Genomic DNA, 17,401 nt, shown 5'->3' with positions numbered 1-17,401 from the left:
GCTCGCAGCTGCTCGTGGCTCTGTACTCAGGGGTGACCCATGTCTAGTGCCAGGGACTAGAGCTGGCCCGGAGGCTGGGGCAGCCTGAGAGCAGACTCGAGGCCACCTCTCTGGCCGCCCCACTCTGGGCAGGTCACAGGAGGGCAGCGGGGCCCCCAGCAGCGCCCGCCTGCCCGGACATGCCGGCTCTGGGCCTGGGCCAGCTCTCACGCGGGTGCTCCGGAGGCTCCAGGAGACGTGGAGCAGGGCTGGCTGTGTCTGGCCTGCCGCATGCTTGGCGCCGGCCTCCTGGGACCCCGATGGCCCCCCAGACCCTTGCCCCTCTGGCCCCACCAGCGCCACGCCCAGGGTCACTCACTTCTTCCCGTGGCAGAAAGCCTGCGGGGAGACTGCTGGAGAAGGGAGAGGCCGGCGGCGGGGGAAGGGCTGGCTTGACGGGGGAGGGTCTGCAGGGGCCAGAGGGGCTGGGAGGGACCCGCTGGGTGACGAAGGGGTGGAGAGGGCAGGGCACCGCAGGCAGCTGGCTTCCCATCGGGCCTCTGGCCTAGCCCACCTGTTCCCTTCCAGACAGGTGCTGTCACCAGGGCGTGACAGGTGGCCCCTCGCCAGGGCGGGCACCCCCAGGCAGCCGTGCCCGCTGGGCACTGCACAGTGACCACCCGCTTCTTTCTGCACCTTAAACTTTTGTCTGGTCACCTGCCGGCCCTGGGAGCACCCAGCTCAGGCCCTGCCCACCCACATGCTTTCCCACCCCAGCACAAGGGGCAAAGTTGGGGCTAGGAGCCTTGGAACGCGCACAGGCGCCCCCCCCCCCACCCCGCGCAGCCTCTAAGGAGACGCTGATGCCCACTGGGCCCGCCCTACCCGGGCAGCTGCAGGCGAGGGGCCCTGAGCCAGGCACTCTCCTCCCCAGCCCGCGTCCCACCTGCTCTGGCTCAGGGACGCCCCTGCCAGCCCTTAGGGCGCAGAGCCTGCCGGGCAGAGACCCTGGCAGTCTGCTCAGAGCCCACCTCGCAGGTGTGGAAGAGACCCAGGAAAACAGCGGACCATGTAGTCACACGCAGCTCAAGCCTCGGTTGGCCCAAAGCAGAGCGATGAAAGGCCCACAGCATACACACATATTCACGTACATGCACACAACACACACTCGCGTACGTACACACACCACACGCAGATGTGGGTGCCCTGGCCCCCAGGCCACAGCCCCCAAGGCCGCAGGCCCCAGGCCACAGCCCCCCAGGCCACAGTCCCCCAGGCCGCAACCCCTCCAAAGCCGCAGCCCCCCCAGGCCACAGCCCCCCAAGCCCTTCTCACCCTCCTTTAATGTAGTCCAGGAATGTGCACTCGGACTCCACGGCGAAGGACAGCAGCGTGACCTGGGGAGCAGAGGGCTGGTCACAACACCGCCCAGGGAGGGACACATGCGTGCAGCCAGGCCCACTGCCGGAGTCTCCTATTGAGTGTTCTGTGACAGCACAGCCACAGGGCATTTGCCTTGCACTCGGCCTACCCGGGTTCGATTCCTCCATCCCTCTTGGACTGGCAAGCTACCAAGAGTATCCCGCCCGCACAGCAGAGCCTGGCAAGCTCCTTGTGGCATATTCGATGTGCCAAAAACAGTAACAATGGAGACATTACTGGTGCCCGCTCGAGCAAATCGATGAGCAACGGGATGACAGAGAGTGATGCAGTGTTTGAGCGACATCCAGCTGTACTCAGGGATGATCCTGGCGGGACTCCGGGGCCAGAGAGGGGGCAGGGCTCAAACGAGGGGCGCCTGAGTGCAAGGCCAGTGCCCTCCCCACTGTGCTACTCCTGGACCGTTTCTCCCCATTTCACAGCCATGCCCACTGGTGTCCAGAGGGCCGGTGGCTGGTGTCCAAGGGCTGCGCCAGCCAAGGCAGCCCACACTCCTGACACTGCCAGGGGCTCCCAGAGCCTCTCCTGGGGTCCGGGCACAGCCCTGGGCATGCGTCTCCCGAGGCAGACACTGCCCTGCGTGCGGTCAGGCGCACGTGACAGCTTCAGGCTGGACCCTGCCGTCCACCCGCTTGCGTCTGTGCCCACCTCAGACCTGGGCATCCTCTCAGGCCAGACTCACAGATCAGACTCCACAAGCAGCTGGCCCTGCCCCCTGCCCCCAGCTGGCTGGACCTCCCCCCTGTCCCCAGGGGGCCCTTCCCCGCCAGCAGAGGACTCCTGCCGGCAGCTCAGGTGGGGGGCTGTGTAGGCGGGTGGTGTCTTTCCCTGCCAGAGGGGAGCACAGCACTCAGGAGCCCTGAAGGGCACATCACCCACTCACAGGGCCAACCACAGTAGGCGACCAACCTGTGAGCCATTGGCCAGGAGTGGGAGGGTCCTGGAGACCTCCCGCAGCGCGCGCACACACACACACACACACACAAATACACATGCACACACATACAGACCACATACATATACACATTCACACACATCCACACAAATACATACATACATCATACACATGTACGTACACACACCACACACAAACACACCTGCACAAATACACACTGACATACATACATCACACACACTCATGTACATACACACAGCATACACACATATTCATGTATATACACACAACACACACTCTTGTATGTACACACCATACAAACACACCTGCACAAAAACACACTCACATACTTATGCCCATCACACACACATATATATGTATTTACACCCGCAAATACATACATCATCACACACTCATGTACATACAAACACACATGTACAAGTATACACCCATATACATACATCACACACACATACACCCACCCACCACACATACACACTCACATACATACACAGACCACACACAAACACACTCCCACAAATACACACTCACACACATCACACTCATAAACACCCACACATATACACACTCACATACACACTCTCACACATACACCTCACATACATAAACACACTCAAATATATGTAACACACACACGTACACTTACACTCCTATACAGATGCACAGACTCACATACATATATACACACATATACAAATACACTCACATCAACACACACTCATACACATTTACACAATACACACATATACGCACTCACACTCATACACACATCATAGATACACATCCATAAACATTCTCAGCAGGCACACACGCACACACACAGACACACATGCACGCACACACATGCAGACACACACAGACATACACACATGCACTGTGGCCACAGACTGAGGTGTCCACATGCACAAAGCCTCTTCTCAGGAAAAAACGAACTCGGACGCAGAGTTCTTGGAAGACGCCCAGTGAGGCTGTTCTGAGACAGCCGTGGGGCGCAGGATGCATTTGTCCCAGCCCTGTGGGAAGCCTCCCGAGTTGCGGCTGAGGCCCTGCGGGACAGACAGACGAGGCTCTGAGGGACAGACAGACAGACAGATGGAGGCCCTGCGGGACAGACAGACAAGGCCCTGAGGGACAGACAGACAGATGGAGGCCCTGAGGGACAGACAGACAGACAGACGGAGGCCCTGCGGGACAGACAGATGGAGGCCCTGAGGGACAGACAGACAGACAGACAGACAGACAGACGGAGGCCGTGCAGGACAGACAGCTCCTGAGCCTGCGGCTGAGGCCCGGTGCCACACACGGAATCAGAGCCCTTGACCGCCTGCATCGGTGCTGCTGGGGTCAGCTCGGCCCCCTTCCCGCCCCTCACCTGGTTCTGCCTGCAGCCCAGGGTCCCCAGGCACTCGCCCCCAGAGGAAGCCAGGACCCTCCCTGAGCCCCATGCTGGCTGAGGGCCTTTCCTGGCCATGCTGACAAGACCCTTGTGGACTGGGCGCAGACAAGGGAAGGCTGGGCCGGAGCAATGGAACAGTGGGGAAAGGTCGGTGCCCGGCACCCCAGCTGGTCCCCTGAGCACCGCCAGGCGTGATTCCTGAGCAGAGAGCCAGGAGTCAGCCCGAGCACGGCTGGGTGTGGGCCCTCCCCCACACAAGGCAGAGGCAGCATCTAAGGGCCTTGGGCCTTGCTGGGCATCTGCACTCTGCTAACCTGGATGCTGATGCTTCTTCTGACACAGACGTGCTGAGCAGAGGACGCAGGAGAACTGGGCCTCCTCCGCCCGTCCCTGTGTGGCCTGGTCAAGCCCGGCCCGCCCAGGCCTGTCTCCCTTGGCTCGGACAAGACCAGAGCTTTGTTCTTCCTTCTTTTTCTCTTCATTTTCTTTGGTTTTGTTAGGCTTGGGGACCACATCTGGCAGTGCTCAGGGCTTACTCCTGGCTCTGTGCTCAGGGGTCACTCCTGATAGTGCCCAGGGGGCCAGATGGGGTGCTGGAGATCAAACATGACTCACCGCATCCAAGGGAAGCACCCAAGCTGCCGGGGGATGCAGGTGGAGAGTCCGGGCCCTCTGCTCTGTTGGCCCATGGCTGGTTCTGGAGGCGCCCTGCGGGCTGCCCCTGTAACTCTGCACTAACAGCCCCTACAGCTAGAGCCCCTCACCCCCAAGTGTCCTTTGAACTTGCCTCCTCACTTCTCTAGCCCCTGCTCAAATGTCTCCTTCTCCAGGAAGCTTTCCTGGACTGCTTCAGGTAAGGCTTTTGATGGTGGCATTCCCTGGCCTTTGCCTTCTGGAAGGTGCTGTCCAGAGCTCTCATTCTTCCTGGGGTGCACGTGCGAGACTGTGCTGAGGTCTGAGCACCCCACACACCCCATGAGGCGTCCTTCCCGCTAACACAGGGCCGGGCTATCAGAAGCTCAGTAAGCGCATTGAGGGGCCGTGATGCCCTGAGCCGGGACGAGCTGGGCGGGGGGTGGGGGGGTTTCGCTCACCCTGGGTGGGGCCTGGGGTCCGCCCACAGTGCACCCACCCCGAGCACTCAAGGCCCCACTTTGACACTGTGCCCTGGAGCCCCGCCAGGTGTGGGGCCCTGCCCACCCACAGGGATATCCCCAGCCCAGCGGCGCCCCCTGCAGCCCAGCTCGGCTCAGCGCTCAGCGCACTCTCCCTTCCCCCGGGCACCAACAACCAAGTGGTGGGCCTGAGTCACTTCCCGGCTCGCTTCCGTTTCCATGACCAGGGGATGAGAAGGTCTGCCTCCTGGCCAGGGCTGCGAAAAGCACCTCAACGGGGAATTTCAGAATGCCGTGGCCGGGCACAGCGGGCTCGCACCCCCTGCCCCAGGAAGGAAGTCACGCGAGAGGCTGGAGCTCAGGCTGCAGCAGGATCCAAAGTCAGCCGCCCCGCCCGCCCTGCCCGCCCTGCCCGCCCTGCCCGCTGCCGGTTCCCACGCTCTTCTGCGTGCTGAGAGGTGCCCACTAGGGCTGGGGGTGTGTCCCCCTACCTGCCCGGGACGTGCCAACTCACCGTGCCAGAATTCACATATTTCTTTTTCTTCATTTTCTTTTTGGGATTTACCACCTGAAGGCAAGAAAAAACAAACAAACAAACAGGTCCAGCAGTGAGCAGGCAGGGGCGTGGGCGCTGGCCCGTGGCCGAGGGAGGGACGGGGCTCTGCGGAGGCAGTGTCTGTGGGAAAGTGGCATCGGGGTTATGAAACGGGGCTCCCCAGCTAGACCAGTGTCCCACGGCTGAACACCAGGAATAATATTTATCTAACCTTCCTTCCCACCGTGCCTGCAAACACGTCTCCAGCCCGTGCTGCCCGGAGGGCGTGGCCAGGCCCTGTCCGTGCCTGCCCAGAGGCTCACACCCTCCTCAGGGCCTGGCCCTGCGTGTGGCGGACCCGGGTTCCCTCCCAGCCCACTCCCACCAGGAGTGCGGTGAGCGGCAGGCAGCCGGCCCAAACCCAAGCACGTGAACTGGTAAGGAGCCGGGAACTGTCCTGCGCCCTCCCGGCCCTCCCCAGCCAGGCGGGCAGCAAACCACAGGGTGAGGCTGCGGCCCTGCGTCTGCCTGGCGCGCATGAGGTCCCGCATTCCACTCCCGGCACCGCAGACAAAGTTTTGCAGGTGGGCTGACTTGGGGCTGGCCGCTGGCCGCCAGGAGACCTGTCTGGGGGAGAGGGAGGTAGGGCGGTGCCATGTCACCGGGGCGTTACCGGGGCAGTGCAGGGTGGTGAGAGGAGACCTGGGTGGGGCGCAGTGACTGCCGCACCTGCCTGGCCAACTCTCCTCTGGGTCACTGCTGTTTCCGGGGGACATCTAGGCAGGGACTCACCCTCCTCCCTCTTCCCCTGCCGGCCACGGTAATGTCTGCTGGTTCCTGAGGACAGTCGCCACTGACCATGTGCTGCGTCAGGTAACAGCTACAGGTGCTGTGCAGGCTGGGGAGGCGGAGGGGGCGGGAGCACGTGTCCTGCGTGCCAGAGGTTCAGGTCGGATCCCAGCACCACATGGTCCCCTGAGTACTGCCAGGACTCACCCCACCCCCAGCACCCACAAATGTGGCCCCAAAACAGACATTTTAAAAGCTGAATGTGGGGGCTCTTGTCACTTGTCTTGCGTTCAGCCTGGGTTCAATCCCCATAACCACATATGGGCCCGGAGCACAGCCGGGTGTGGCCCCAAACAAACCAACCCGCAGAGGGGGAGCCCTGCGCAGGGGTGGAGTGTGCCTGCATGGGCGACGCAGCTTCAGTTTCTGGCCTCCCACATGCTTCCCAGAGCCCCGCCAGAAGTGATCCTGAGCACAGAGCCAGGAGTTAGTCCTGAGCACCTTTGAGTATGCCCCCAAAATGAAAAATAAATAAGAAAGAGGAAAAGAGGGAAGGAAGGGAGGGAGGGAAGGAAGGAAGGGAGGGAAAGAGGGAGGGAGGGAACAAAGGATGGAGGGAGGGAGGGAGGGAGGGAGGGAGGGAGGGAGGGAGGGAGGGAGGGAGGGAAAGAGGGAGGGAGAGAAAGAGGGAGGGAGGGAGGGAACGAAGAAAGGAAGAAAGGACAGGCCATAACCGGGTTCAGCATGACAGCAGAAGAGCAGCAGTGCAAGACCACACACAGGGAGAGGCCCTGCCGTGTGCATGTCCTAGCATGGTGTGTGTGTGTCCTAGCATGTGTGTGCGTGTCCTAGCATGGTGTGTGTCCTAGCATGGCATGTGTGTGCCCTAGCATGGTGTGTGTGTCCTAGCATAGTGTGTATGTGCCCAAGCATGGCATGTGCATGTCCTAGCATAGCTTGTGCATGTCCTAGCATGGTGTGTGCATGTCCTAGCATAGCATGTGCGTGTCCTAGTATGGCGTGTTCATGTCCTGATATGGTGTGTGTGTGTGCCCTAGCAGGCAGCAGGGACTGCTGACGTTCTCTTAGCTATTGGGCATCCAACTCCCAGACAAGGGCAAAAGGGGAGCTTCAGGGAAACGCTTGCCTGGCTCTGCCTCCTGACAGCCCTGAGACCCAAGTCCAGTTACTTACACCTCCCCTCACCTCAGTTTTGCCATCTGCAGAATGGGATTAAAGATAGCTGATGTGAAGGGGGTGGATGTGGAGTGTGGAGTCCCGGACACTGTTCGCCCGACCACACTATCCGGGTGTGAAGGCAGGCGGGGCCAAGGGGCTCAGCTGGGATAGGCGATGGGGTATGGCGCAAACAGCACCCCCAAGGGAGCACTGGGAACGGGGGGGGGGCTGCTTTAGGGCGGGAGCACCGGCTCTGCCTGGCCCCCTCGGGGCGCTGTGGGGGTTCCTGGGGAGGGGGGACTCAAGTGGGGCAGAGGGCAGGGGAGAAACTGGAGTTGTGGGGCCTGGTCCAAGAGGGCCGGCGTGGGTGGGCTGCTGTGGCCCCAAAGGTGGCCCTAACGCTTGTGGTGCTGTCTCCTCTCCGTGAGTCTCAGTGCAGGGAAGCAGCCCGGAGTGGGCGCCAGGCTCCCAGGACCTGCCCGAGACGGCCTCCGTTGGGGGCTGGCACCCTCTAGGGGCTGTCCTGAGAACTTCCCGATACCCTGTCCAGTTTGGGGGAGGAGGAGAGACAGAGTATGTGAAGGCACTTGACCAGGTGGGAAGTATGGTAAACAGGTAATAGGCCCTGGGTGGAGAGGGGGTGGGGGTGGCACAGTAGACTCGGAAGTAGAGATGGCATGCAAGCCAAGAAGGCTTCCTGGAGGAGGAGCTCCCGAGTGTCTCTAAGATCCAGCAGACCCAACCAGGTGAAGAAGTGTGAGGGACCAAAGCAGATGAGGCCACAGAGCCAGAATGGGGGTTGAGAGCCCAGATGGCATGGAGGGGGCTGGGTGGGCAGACAGGTGGGTGAGGTGTGTTTCCCTTTCCCCCAGGAAGTACCGGAGGGGCCCCTGCCAGCAAGGGGGGGGTGTTGCTCCAAGTGCCCCACTTCCTCCCCTGGGTGAGAGGGCTGAGGCTGTGGAGGGCCAGTTTAGAGGGACACCAGGTGACAGAAGGTGGAGACAGTCAGGTAAGGGGTTTGCCTTGTACATGACTGACGCCAGTCTGACCCGACACCATAACATGCAGTTTCCTAAGGAGGTTTGTGAGAGGTGGCGAAGCCCATGCCCAGGGGAGATGCCCACAGTGGCAGTGCCCAGAGCTGAAGGGAAGAAATGTGGGAGTAGAGGGCCGGAATGATAGCATAGCGGGGAGGGCGTTTCCTTGCACGCGGCTGACCTGGGTTCAATTCTGGCATCCCATATGGTCCCCCAAGCACTGCCAGGAGTGATTCCTGAGTGCAGAGCCAGGAGTAACCCCCGAGTATCACCGGCTGTGGCCCAAAAGAGAAAAAGAAATGTGGGCATATTCGGGTGGTATAAAGGTTGGGGATGGCTAGTGGAGCAGAGGCAGGGAGGACCCTCTCCCCAGGTGGCAGGGCCCACAATGATGGCACGGACACAGGGTTGGCAGGAGGGGTCCTGCGGGAGGTGTCCAAGAAATGACCAGCACCCAGAGTGATGCCAGGGTGTAAGACAGCCACCTGTGACAACCCCAGGGACCTGTCCAGACGCAGGGCTGTGAGTTTGTGCCTTCTCCGCCCAATGGCTTGGGGGAGAGAAGACCCACCTCGTCCTGCCACTGCTTCTGTTTGAACCTGACTCCTGGTCTCTCCCAGGCCCATCAAACACCGTGAGACACTACATTCCGATAGACCAAACTGCTTCCCTCCCCTGAAAATCTCCTTAAATGCCCTGACCAAGGCTGAGCCCGCTGGGGAGGGGGTGGAGGGAGCATCTCCCTTTGTAGAGCAGAATCAAAGCGACTTCCTATGAGCATCAAAGCCCCTTTACAACAGCCTCCACTGAACTTGGGGTGTGGACCTGCAGTCTGGGGACCCAGACAGGGCTGCCAGCCTGCCCCCCTCCACCTCAGCGCACAGGGCCCAGAGGAATCAGGCCTGTCCCAGGCTGACCCCCAGCCAGGAGCTGGGGTTTGGCAGGGCCTCAGGAATGCAACACACTGCACACGGGCACCCACAGATGATTCCAGAAGCTCGACCGGCAGCACACTCCTGGCGCCGAACTGTTCTCTGAAATCCCCAGTGCATGGCCTCAATTCCTGCTGTGGCCGGGGGGGCTACAGGGTGGAGTCAGGACATGGATCAGTCCCCAGGGTGGGTGCCAAGAGCAAGGGAGGACACGCTGAGGCCAGGATGGACAAGAGACAGGACTCCCTCAGAGAGCAAACGCTGGGTCTCCGGGCCAGCTCCAGGCCCGGGAATGTTTCCCTGAGCATCACCAGGACTGAGCCCTGAGCACAGCTGGGTGCAGCCTAAAACAAAAAACCAAAAGACGAAAATGTCCCCTGTTGGGGCTGGACTGAGCTATCAGGGCGAGCCCATGTATACTGTACCGTACTACGGACAGGAACATAGGGACCCATGAAAATGGGCGAGACTTCTCGTGTGTCCTGACTGGTTTGGATGAAGCTGAACATTTTCCCCCTTCAAGCTGCCTTCAGAAAAATAATTTCAGAATACTGAAAAGAGCATTTTTTCCTTCTCTCACAGAAGCCTGGCTGGTCTTTGACATGCAGATGGCGTTAGCCAGGCCTGACCTTTGATATTGTAAATTGTAGATTTCAGGTGCTGGCCCAGCTTTGTCTTTGGGATGTAAATCCAGGTGCCTGTAGAAGGTTTCAGTTTCGGTTTTGTATCTTTCCCTTCTCAGTTCTGTTTTCTTTTCCCGAGGCTATAGGCCTACCCATACAAGGAAACAATATGTTCCATTGTCTCAATGTTCTCCCTGTAAGTTTTTGATGCCTTTGGTGACGTCACTATATTGCGCCCTTTAGAGGTACCATGATCAATAAAAGGAGGTCCACGAGGCCATCTGCCTTTGCTAAGAGCCAGAGCGAGCCTTAGTCCTCCAATCAGTGAATATTTCTTCCGCGTTCCTACCTCAGCGCCTCCGATTGCAGAACGTTCACGCAACAGTCCCCATCCTGCTCACCTGTTTTCTCCCTTGTGGAGATGCGCTAGCCACCAGCAACTGCGTGACTGCAGGCACACGGTCACCGGGGCTTTGTTGGGTTGGTTTCTGGCTGTGGGGCCATACCCAGCGAAGTTCAGGGGCTACTCCTGGCTCAGGAGTTTTTCTGGCGCTGGTTGAGGGACCACATGGGAGTCTAGGGCTAAACTCATCGGCCAAGCATGCGAGGCAAGCACGCAGCCCACACTGCTGTTTCTGCAGCCACAGGATCTCTCCGTGTTTCAGTTAGCTGTTGGTTTGTTTGGGGGCCACATCCTGCGGCCTCAGGGATCCAACTGGGCCCTGGACACGCCCCAGGCACTCTGGTCCTCTGCACCATCTCCCCAGCCTACACCAGATCTCTGGGGCTTTCTGTTTGTTCTGTTTGGGGGCACACACAGGGGTGCTCAGTGCTTCCACCTGGTTTTGTGCTCAGGGGTCACTGCTGGCAGTGGTCAGAGCAGCCCCTGTGAAGCTGGGCCCCTCTGAAGCATGTTCGGCTGCACGCAAGGCAAGCACCTTACTGCTGTACGACTCTGCTTACACCGGTCTCCTGGCACCCCCCACCTACCCAGTCGGAGGTGCCGGGGAGGGGTGGGTGAGCATCTGACTCGGCGCCCTGGGATGGATACGCGAGTTTACCTCACTTTACGTCACTTCTACGGAGACGGCCCCTAACATCTCCAAGTTCCATCCCCTCACCACAGAATGGGTAGTCACACCCGCCCAAAGCAGGCAACAGCCGGCAGAGCCCGGCACCCAGGGCAGCGCGTCAGGTGCCATCTGGCGCACGGCGGCCTCACCTCATAGATGTTGAACTGGCTCTGCCCGCGGGCCAGCTCCCGGTAGCTGGTGGTGAACTCGCCGATGAAGTCGTGGCTGCAAGAGAAAAGTCCCGGCTACATTCCTGCCGCCCCGCGCCTCCCCGCCCGGCCTGGCCCCTGCTTCTGCTGCGTGCCGGGGAAGGCTCAGGGGCCCAGGGACCAAGACCCCTGCTCATGGCACAGATGCACCGACACCCCCGTAGGGGCCACCAGATGTGAGGGACGTGGTGAACGAAGACACTAACCCAGCCACCGCAAGTAAACCTCCAACAAGGACCCAGGGATTCGATGCCCCGTGGTGAGATGCAACAATTTTCAAAAACTTTCTTTTACTGAGACATTTTCAGATCACTCCATTAGCCATTTAGTAGTAACAGTATAAAAAAAAAAATTATTGTGGGCCTGCTACAGGGCAGGCTTGAGGGGGGGTTGGGAAAATGGGGACAATGGTGGAGGGAAGGTGACAGCGGTGGTGGCATTGGGCTGGGATATTGGATGCCTGTAACAAACCGTCACGAACGATTTTGTATTCTAACAACTTTGTAGTTTAAATAAAGTAGGAAAAAAAGAAATCAGCTGCCACTTGGCCAACAAGAGAGGCCCGGACGAAGGGGGCCCACTGGTCTGTGGACCCTGCGGGACACACCGAGTGGGGAAGGGCACCGAGGACCATCAGGAAGTCTGAAGTGAAACAGGTTTGAGAAGGGTTCGGTGACAGGGGTCACTGTGTCAGGACGGGCGGGGGCATTGTGGTCAGGCTGAAAAGTGTCCTTGTTCCCAAGGTGTCCCGCAGAAGTCGTGAGAGATAAACAGCTCATCTGTGCATGGAGGCACATCTGGGAGGCAGATGGCCGCGGGGGCCGCGGGGGGCCCACTGCTGGTCACTGACTGCTTCCTGTGGACTTGGAGTGTCCCCAATAACGGGGCTGGGACCCGGGCCTGGGGGCTTCTGCAGTGCTCTGTGGCTCTGTGCTGTGAATATCTGCCACAGAACTGGCCCCTGGCCCTGGAGGGACATGCTGGCCAACGCACTGGCCAGGTCCTGCTGGCGTGTCCCCTGCTTGTGTCCTTCTTTGAGCCCCCACTTTATCTTGACAACCTGCTTGGGGCTCCTTGAGGCGGGCCTGAGAAAGTTCCTGACCGGGGTGGGGACTGGGGACAGATGCAGGTGACCCGCAGAACTGACCCGCCCCTACGGGGCTCGGTGAGCACAAGACGGTGTGGAGCTAGGGGACACTGCCGCTCCGGCTACCTCGGCGGGAGGCTGCTGCCGAGTACAGCCTCTCTCGAAGGAAGCACACACCCACCCGCTGCAGGGGGCGCCCACAGAGCAGGGCTTAAAGGCCTGGTAGGGCCCAGGACCAAGGGCTCAGCGGACACACCTGCACTTGGTTCTGCAGACGGGCGGGGCAGCGGGTCTCTCAGGGTATTCTCAGGGTTACCGCTGCCCGAGGGTCCTCATGAGCACTGCCCTCCCCCCAGCCAGGCTCCCAAGCTCACCAGTGCACCCAGCGCCCCTCTGTCACCCGCCCCCCCCACTCCCCGCAATGTCCCCCCTATGATGCTGCCTCCGAGCAGACCCTGGGGGTGGGGGGCGGCCCTAAGGGCTGAGTCATCTGCAGGCACCCTGGCTGTGCCGAGGGGCCCCTGCAGGCCTCCCTGAGATGTGTCCACACACGACGGTGCTCGAGCTGGTGTCTATCTCTGTCCCCAGGGCGGGAGGGCTGCTGGCTGAGCTACTGGGTGGTGGGCTGGGGGCCTCAGGCCCTGCAGGGACATCCCCGTGCTTGGTGGGGCTGGGGACTGGGACACCCACCTGGGACCCGCCCCTGCTTACCTGCCATCCCGATCCCAGTCGTACACTTCCACCTTGATGGTCCTGCAAAGCAAAAGGCCCGTGGGAGTGTGGGTGAGACCCTCACGCACAGGGCTGTGGCCAGGCTGGGGCAGGGGACAGGGGCTGGGCTCCAGGGCCCTGGGCAGACACGGACCCGAGGCCCAGAGCAATGGCCGTGGGACCCGAGGGCCGAGTGGCTCCATGTGGGGTTGGGAAGGGGGCACTCAGGGCAGGTGGGGGAGTAGTCCCCACTTCACCCCACCTTCTCCGTGGCCATGGGGAGTTCAGGTCCTCTTTGAGGGACAAGGAGGTGGCAGGAGGGGCCTGGGGACAGCCCTGGGGTCGGGGTGGTGGTCACTTCCTCCTGTGTAATTATCTTTGCTTTTTAGCCCTGGCTTGAATTGGTTTGTTTTGACTCCTGCACCGGGCGGGGCTTTGGGAAACAGGGTTTATTTTTAGCTGTTTCCATGGCAACAGGCAGGCCCGGCGTTGGTGGGAGGACTCAGGCAGCCTCCAGGGATGCCCAGGCGAGGGAGACCCAACCAGGACCGGCCCCTGCCCAGCCCTGGGTCTGGGGGAGTCGGCCTCTAAGTCCAAGCGGAGCACTGTGTCCCCGAGATGGGCAGCCTCATCCAGGTCTGGGGAAGCCCCCAAAGGCCCCCTTTCCACTCAGATCTAGCCCCCCAGGGGCTCCTGCAGGACAGGCCCCCACTGGTGCTACCTCCACCCGCAGGAGCCCCAAACCACTGTTTATTCTGGGGCGGGGAAGGGTGGTCGCAGGACCCCTGGATCCCACCCTGCCTCCAGCATGCGAAGCTGGCACAGCCCCTGGCCCCACCCCCAGCCATCATCTCACTTTGTTTTCTGTTGGGGGCCACACCCAGGGACTCCTGGCAGTGCTCAGGGCCCGTAACACTTGGTGTCAGGATCACTGCACTGGGGATTCCAGTGCTACACCAGCGCCTCAGCCATTGTCCCTGTTCACCTTTGTAGCCTTTATAAGAACTAAAGCATCTGGGGCTGGAGCAATAGCACAGCGGGAGGGCTCTTGCCTTGCACACATCTGACCTGGGTTCGATTCCCAGCTTCCCATATGGTCCCCCGAGCATCGCCAGGAGCAATTCCTGAGTGCAGAGCCAGGAGTAACCCCTCTGCATTGGCAGGTGTGACCCATAAAGAAAAAAAAAAAGAAGAAGAAGAACTAAAGCATCTGTTAGGGCTCATGGTAGGCAAAAGCCTTAACCTCGAGTTCCAAACCATCATTTTATTTTGCTTATTATTAATTAGTAATGTTGTTGGGTTGGGAGCCACCTGTAGCAGTACTCAAGGCTGACTCCTGGCTCTGCACTCAGGGGTCACTCCTGAAGTGCTCTGGGGATGATATAAAATGCCTGAGATCAAACCCAGGTCGGCCAAGTGCAAAGCAAGTACCCTACCTGCAGTACCAGCACTCCGATCCTGCAAACCATCATTTTATTTATTTTACCTATTTATTTTTGTTCTTTGGGTCACACATGGCGATGCTCAGAGGTCACTCCTAGCTCTGCACTCAGGAATTACTGCTGGCGATGCTAGAGGCACCATATGGGATGCTGGGAATTGAACCCGGGTCGGCTGTGTGCAAGGCAAACGCTCTTCCTGCTGTACTATGGCTCCAGCCCCAAGAACCACAGGAGGTCTGTCAAAGGCTTCCTTCCCTACTCTCGGGATCCCCCCATGAAACTGCTTTCATTTGGGGATGCCTGTGTACCTGGGGGCTGCCACTCTGGGCCCCTGAGCACCAACATCAGCCTGAGCCCAGCTGCCTACACCTGCCAGGGAGCTTTCCAGACAGTTCTTGGCCTTGGGCACAGCCCAGGAATCTATTTTAAAAAAATTTAAAGACTTCTCTAAACAGTGTGCTGGAAATGAGTTAGAGGTAGAGTCCTAAGGGACTTGCTAGGGTCACAGAGCAGGTGGGATCTTACCAGGCTGTTTCCTGCCCCTCCCCAGCAAGGGGTGCCTGGCCACAGACCTGAAGGAGACTGACCCAGGTACAGCCACAGCCACCGCCCGCAGAATCCCACACACTGGGCACTTAGGTGCTGGGCTGGGGATGAGGACTTGGCCATACCCAGTGGTGCTCAGGCGAGCTCCCAGCTCTGTGCCCACAGACGGAACTTGAATCACTACCCTATCTCTCTCCCAGTTATATATATTTATATATTGGGTGGGCCACACCCAGCAGTATTCAGGGAATACTCCCGGCTCTGTGCTCAGTTCTTGGGGGACCACATACGGTACCGATGAACTACCTGTATTTTCTGATGCAAACAGACTGAGCATTGGGAACTTGGAAACGGCTGGAGAGAGGACAGTGGGTGGCGCTCACCCTGCACGCATCTGGCTCTAGTTCCGTCCTGGTCACAGAGCTGCTGACCTCTCCAGAAGAGGACACTCATCCCCATCCCTGAACTTGGTGTCCCATAGGCCCCCAGGGGGACCGTGAGCGCCCCTCGGGGTCAGACCCTACTGTCCTGGGCAGCAGCGTGGGCAGGGCCATGGTAAAAGCTCTTCAGTCCTGAACTTGGCAGCTGAGGTCTGGGCCAGCCCAGCTGCAAAGGCCTCCCCGAGACAGTGGCGGCCCCGTGGCCAGGGCGCTGTTGGTCCTGAGGCTGTAGCCTTCCCTCTGGGGGCCAGAGAAAGGGTCCTCAGAGACAGGGAAGGCAATGGCAGAACCTGGACTTGGCCACTTTCTGGACAACTCTCCCATTGTGCATCCCCAGCCGGGCTGTCCCCTGAGGGCTGCAGGCTTTGGTTCCCAGGCTCCCGTCAAACTGGCTGTGACTTGGGGGTTACAGTCGGGAGAATGAGGTCTGCCCACAAAACAAAACTCACCCTGAACTCAGAGACTGCCTGGGGAGGAGGCGAGGTGGGTACTGACAGGGCTACCGGAGCGGGAAGCCCAGCTGTCCCAGCCATGCTCTCGCCTCACCCCTGCAACTGTTTACTCCTCTACAGGGAGCGAATAGGGTCAGAGCAACAGTGCAGTGGGTCAAGGCACCTGCTCTACACGCAGCTGGCCTCAGTTCCTCTCCAGCACCCATACGGTCCCGCAGCACAGAGCCAGGAGTAAGCCCTGAGCACTGTCAAGGGTGGACCCCAACCCTGACCCCCCCAAAAAAGACCAGAAACTACCAGTGTTGGAAAACACCCATCACGGTTGGTGGAGCATCATCTGGGTCAGTCTCGAGGGAAGCAGTTTGGAGATTTCTCATAAGGGCGAGAGTAACTTCCACGTGACCCCGGAACTCCAAGTCTTGGCAGCTGCCCCCAAAACATGCCACTGTCACTGTCATCCTGTTGCTCATCGATTTGCTCGAGCGGGCACCAGTAACGTCTCCACAGCGGTAGGGCGTTCACCCCCAAAACATACACACATTAATTCAAGGGGCCCAAGAGGCAGAGAGTGGTTAAGACATTTGCCTTGCGCATGGCAACTTGAGCTCAATCCTCGCTACTACGTATGGTCTCTGAGCCCTCCAGCAATGACCCTGAGCACAGAGCCAGGAGCAAGTCCTGAGCAGAGCAGGGTGTGCCCGAACACCTAAGACCAATTGGAAAGGGGAGTAGTTATGCCCATCCCGGAGTTGCTGTGGGAGGTGGCGCCCGTCACTCGCACTGTGGCCCATTCCGGGGAGCAAGAGGGAGTCTGTCCAACGCCAACAGCCGCTCACCAGGGACGCCCAGCCGTGGGGCCAGGAGCCAGTGTGCGCGGGGCTCCCTGTCCAGTGCCCGCACTGGCCACAGAGGCAAGAGACAAGGGCCAGCCCCCACTGAGGCAACCTCTGTAGCCTTCTGGGGGCTGTCAGGCCCCGGGGAGATCCTCTAGGAGGCCTCCGGACACCCCCCATCTGAGCTCAGCCCCGTGAGTGTGAGGATGGGGCCCCCTCAGGCGTCACCAGGGGCCACTGAAGGGTGCGGTGCTGATGATGGCCTCCCCCCACCTCCTCCCTGCCGGGACAGCGTCACGAGATGGTCCTCAGGGCTGACAGGAGGCCGGGAAGCACGTCCTGACCCCCAACCCTGCTGGCTGATGCTGACCTTGAGCCCTTTAGCCCTTTCCAGCTTCACCCATGGGCTTAACCTTTGTGGGCTGCAGCCCGGCAGAAAGGGGAACCCCAATCCAGAGGGATTATCCCAGGTGGCCCCAAGAAGGAAAGTGGGCTTCCTCCTTACCCTGGTGGGGTCAGACCCTCCAGCCCTCCCTCTCCCCATGCTATGGGGTGCACCACTGACCCCGCCTCCTAGGGCACTTGCAAAATGGAAATTCACAGAATGACGATGTTAGGGGTGTAAGGTTGGGGATGTGGCAGGTAAGTGAAGGCCTGGCACGCCGAG

General features: G+C 60.0%; 1 protein-coding gene across 6 annotated transcripts in view; it reads right to left on the bottom strand.

The window, feature by feature from the left end:
- Positions 1–17,401, bottom strand: part of CPNE5 (copine 5) — an 85,091-nt gene that overhangs the window by 5,440 nt on the left and 62,250 nt on the right. For 5 of the 6 annotated variants that reach the window (XM_055144500.1, XM_055144497.1, XM_055144498.1 and 2 more), the window contains 4 exons: positions 13,022–13,063; positions 11,164–11,239; positions 5,361–5,414; positions 1,315–1,376 (listed from right to left, as the gene is read on the bottom strand). In XM_055144500.1, coding sequence (XP_055000475.1) covers positions 1,315–1,376; positions 5,361–5,414; positions 11,164–11,239; positions 13,022–13,063 — 234 coding nt within the window. Of the gene's footprint in view, positions 1–1,314; positions 1,377–5,360; positions 5,415–11,163; positions 11,240–13,021; positions 13,064–13,283; positions 13,370–17,401 lie in introns of those variants that run through there. The other variant, XM_055144501.1, reaches the window with a different exon arrangement.

Source organism: Sorex araneus, chromosome 7 (assembly GCF_027595985.1).
Source record: "Sorex araneus isolate mSorAra2 chromosome 7, mSorAra2.pri, whole genome shotgun sequence".
In the NCBI taxonomy this organism is placed as follows: Eukaryota; Metazoa; Chordata; class Mammalia; order Eulipotyphla; family Soricidae; genus Sorex; species Sorex araneus.
The sequence above is the reverse complement of the archived record's forward strand: the minus strand, read 5'-3'. Positions and strand labels throughout refer to the sequence as shown.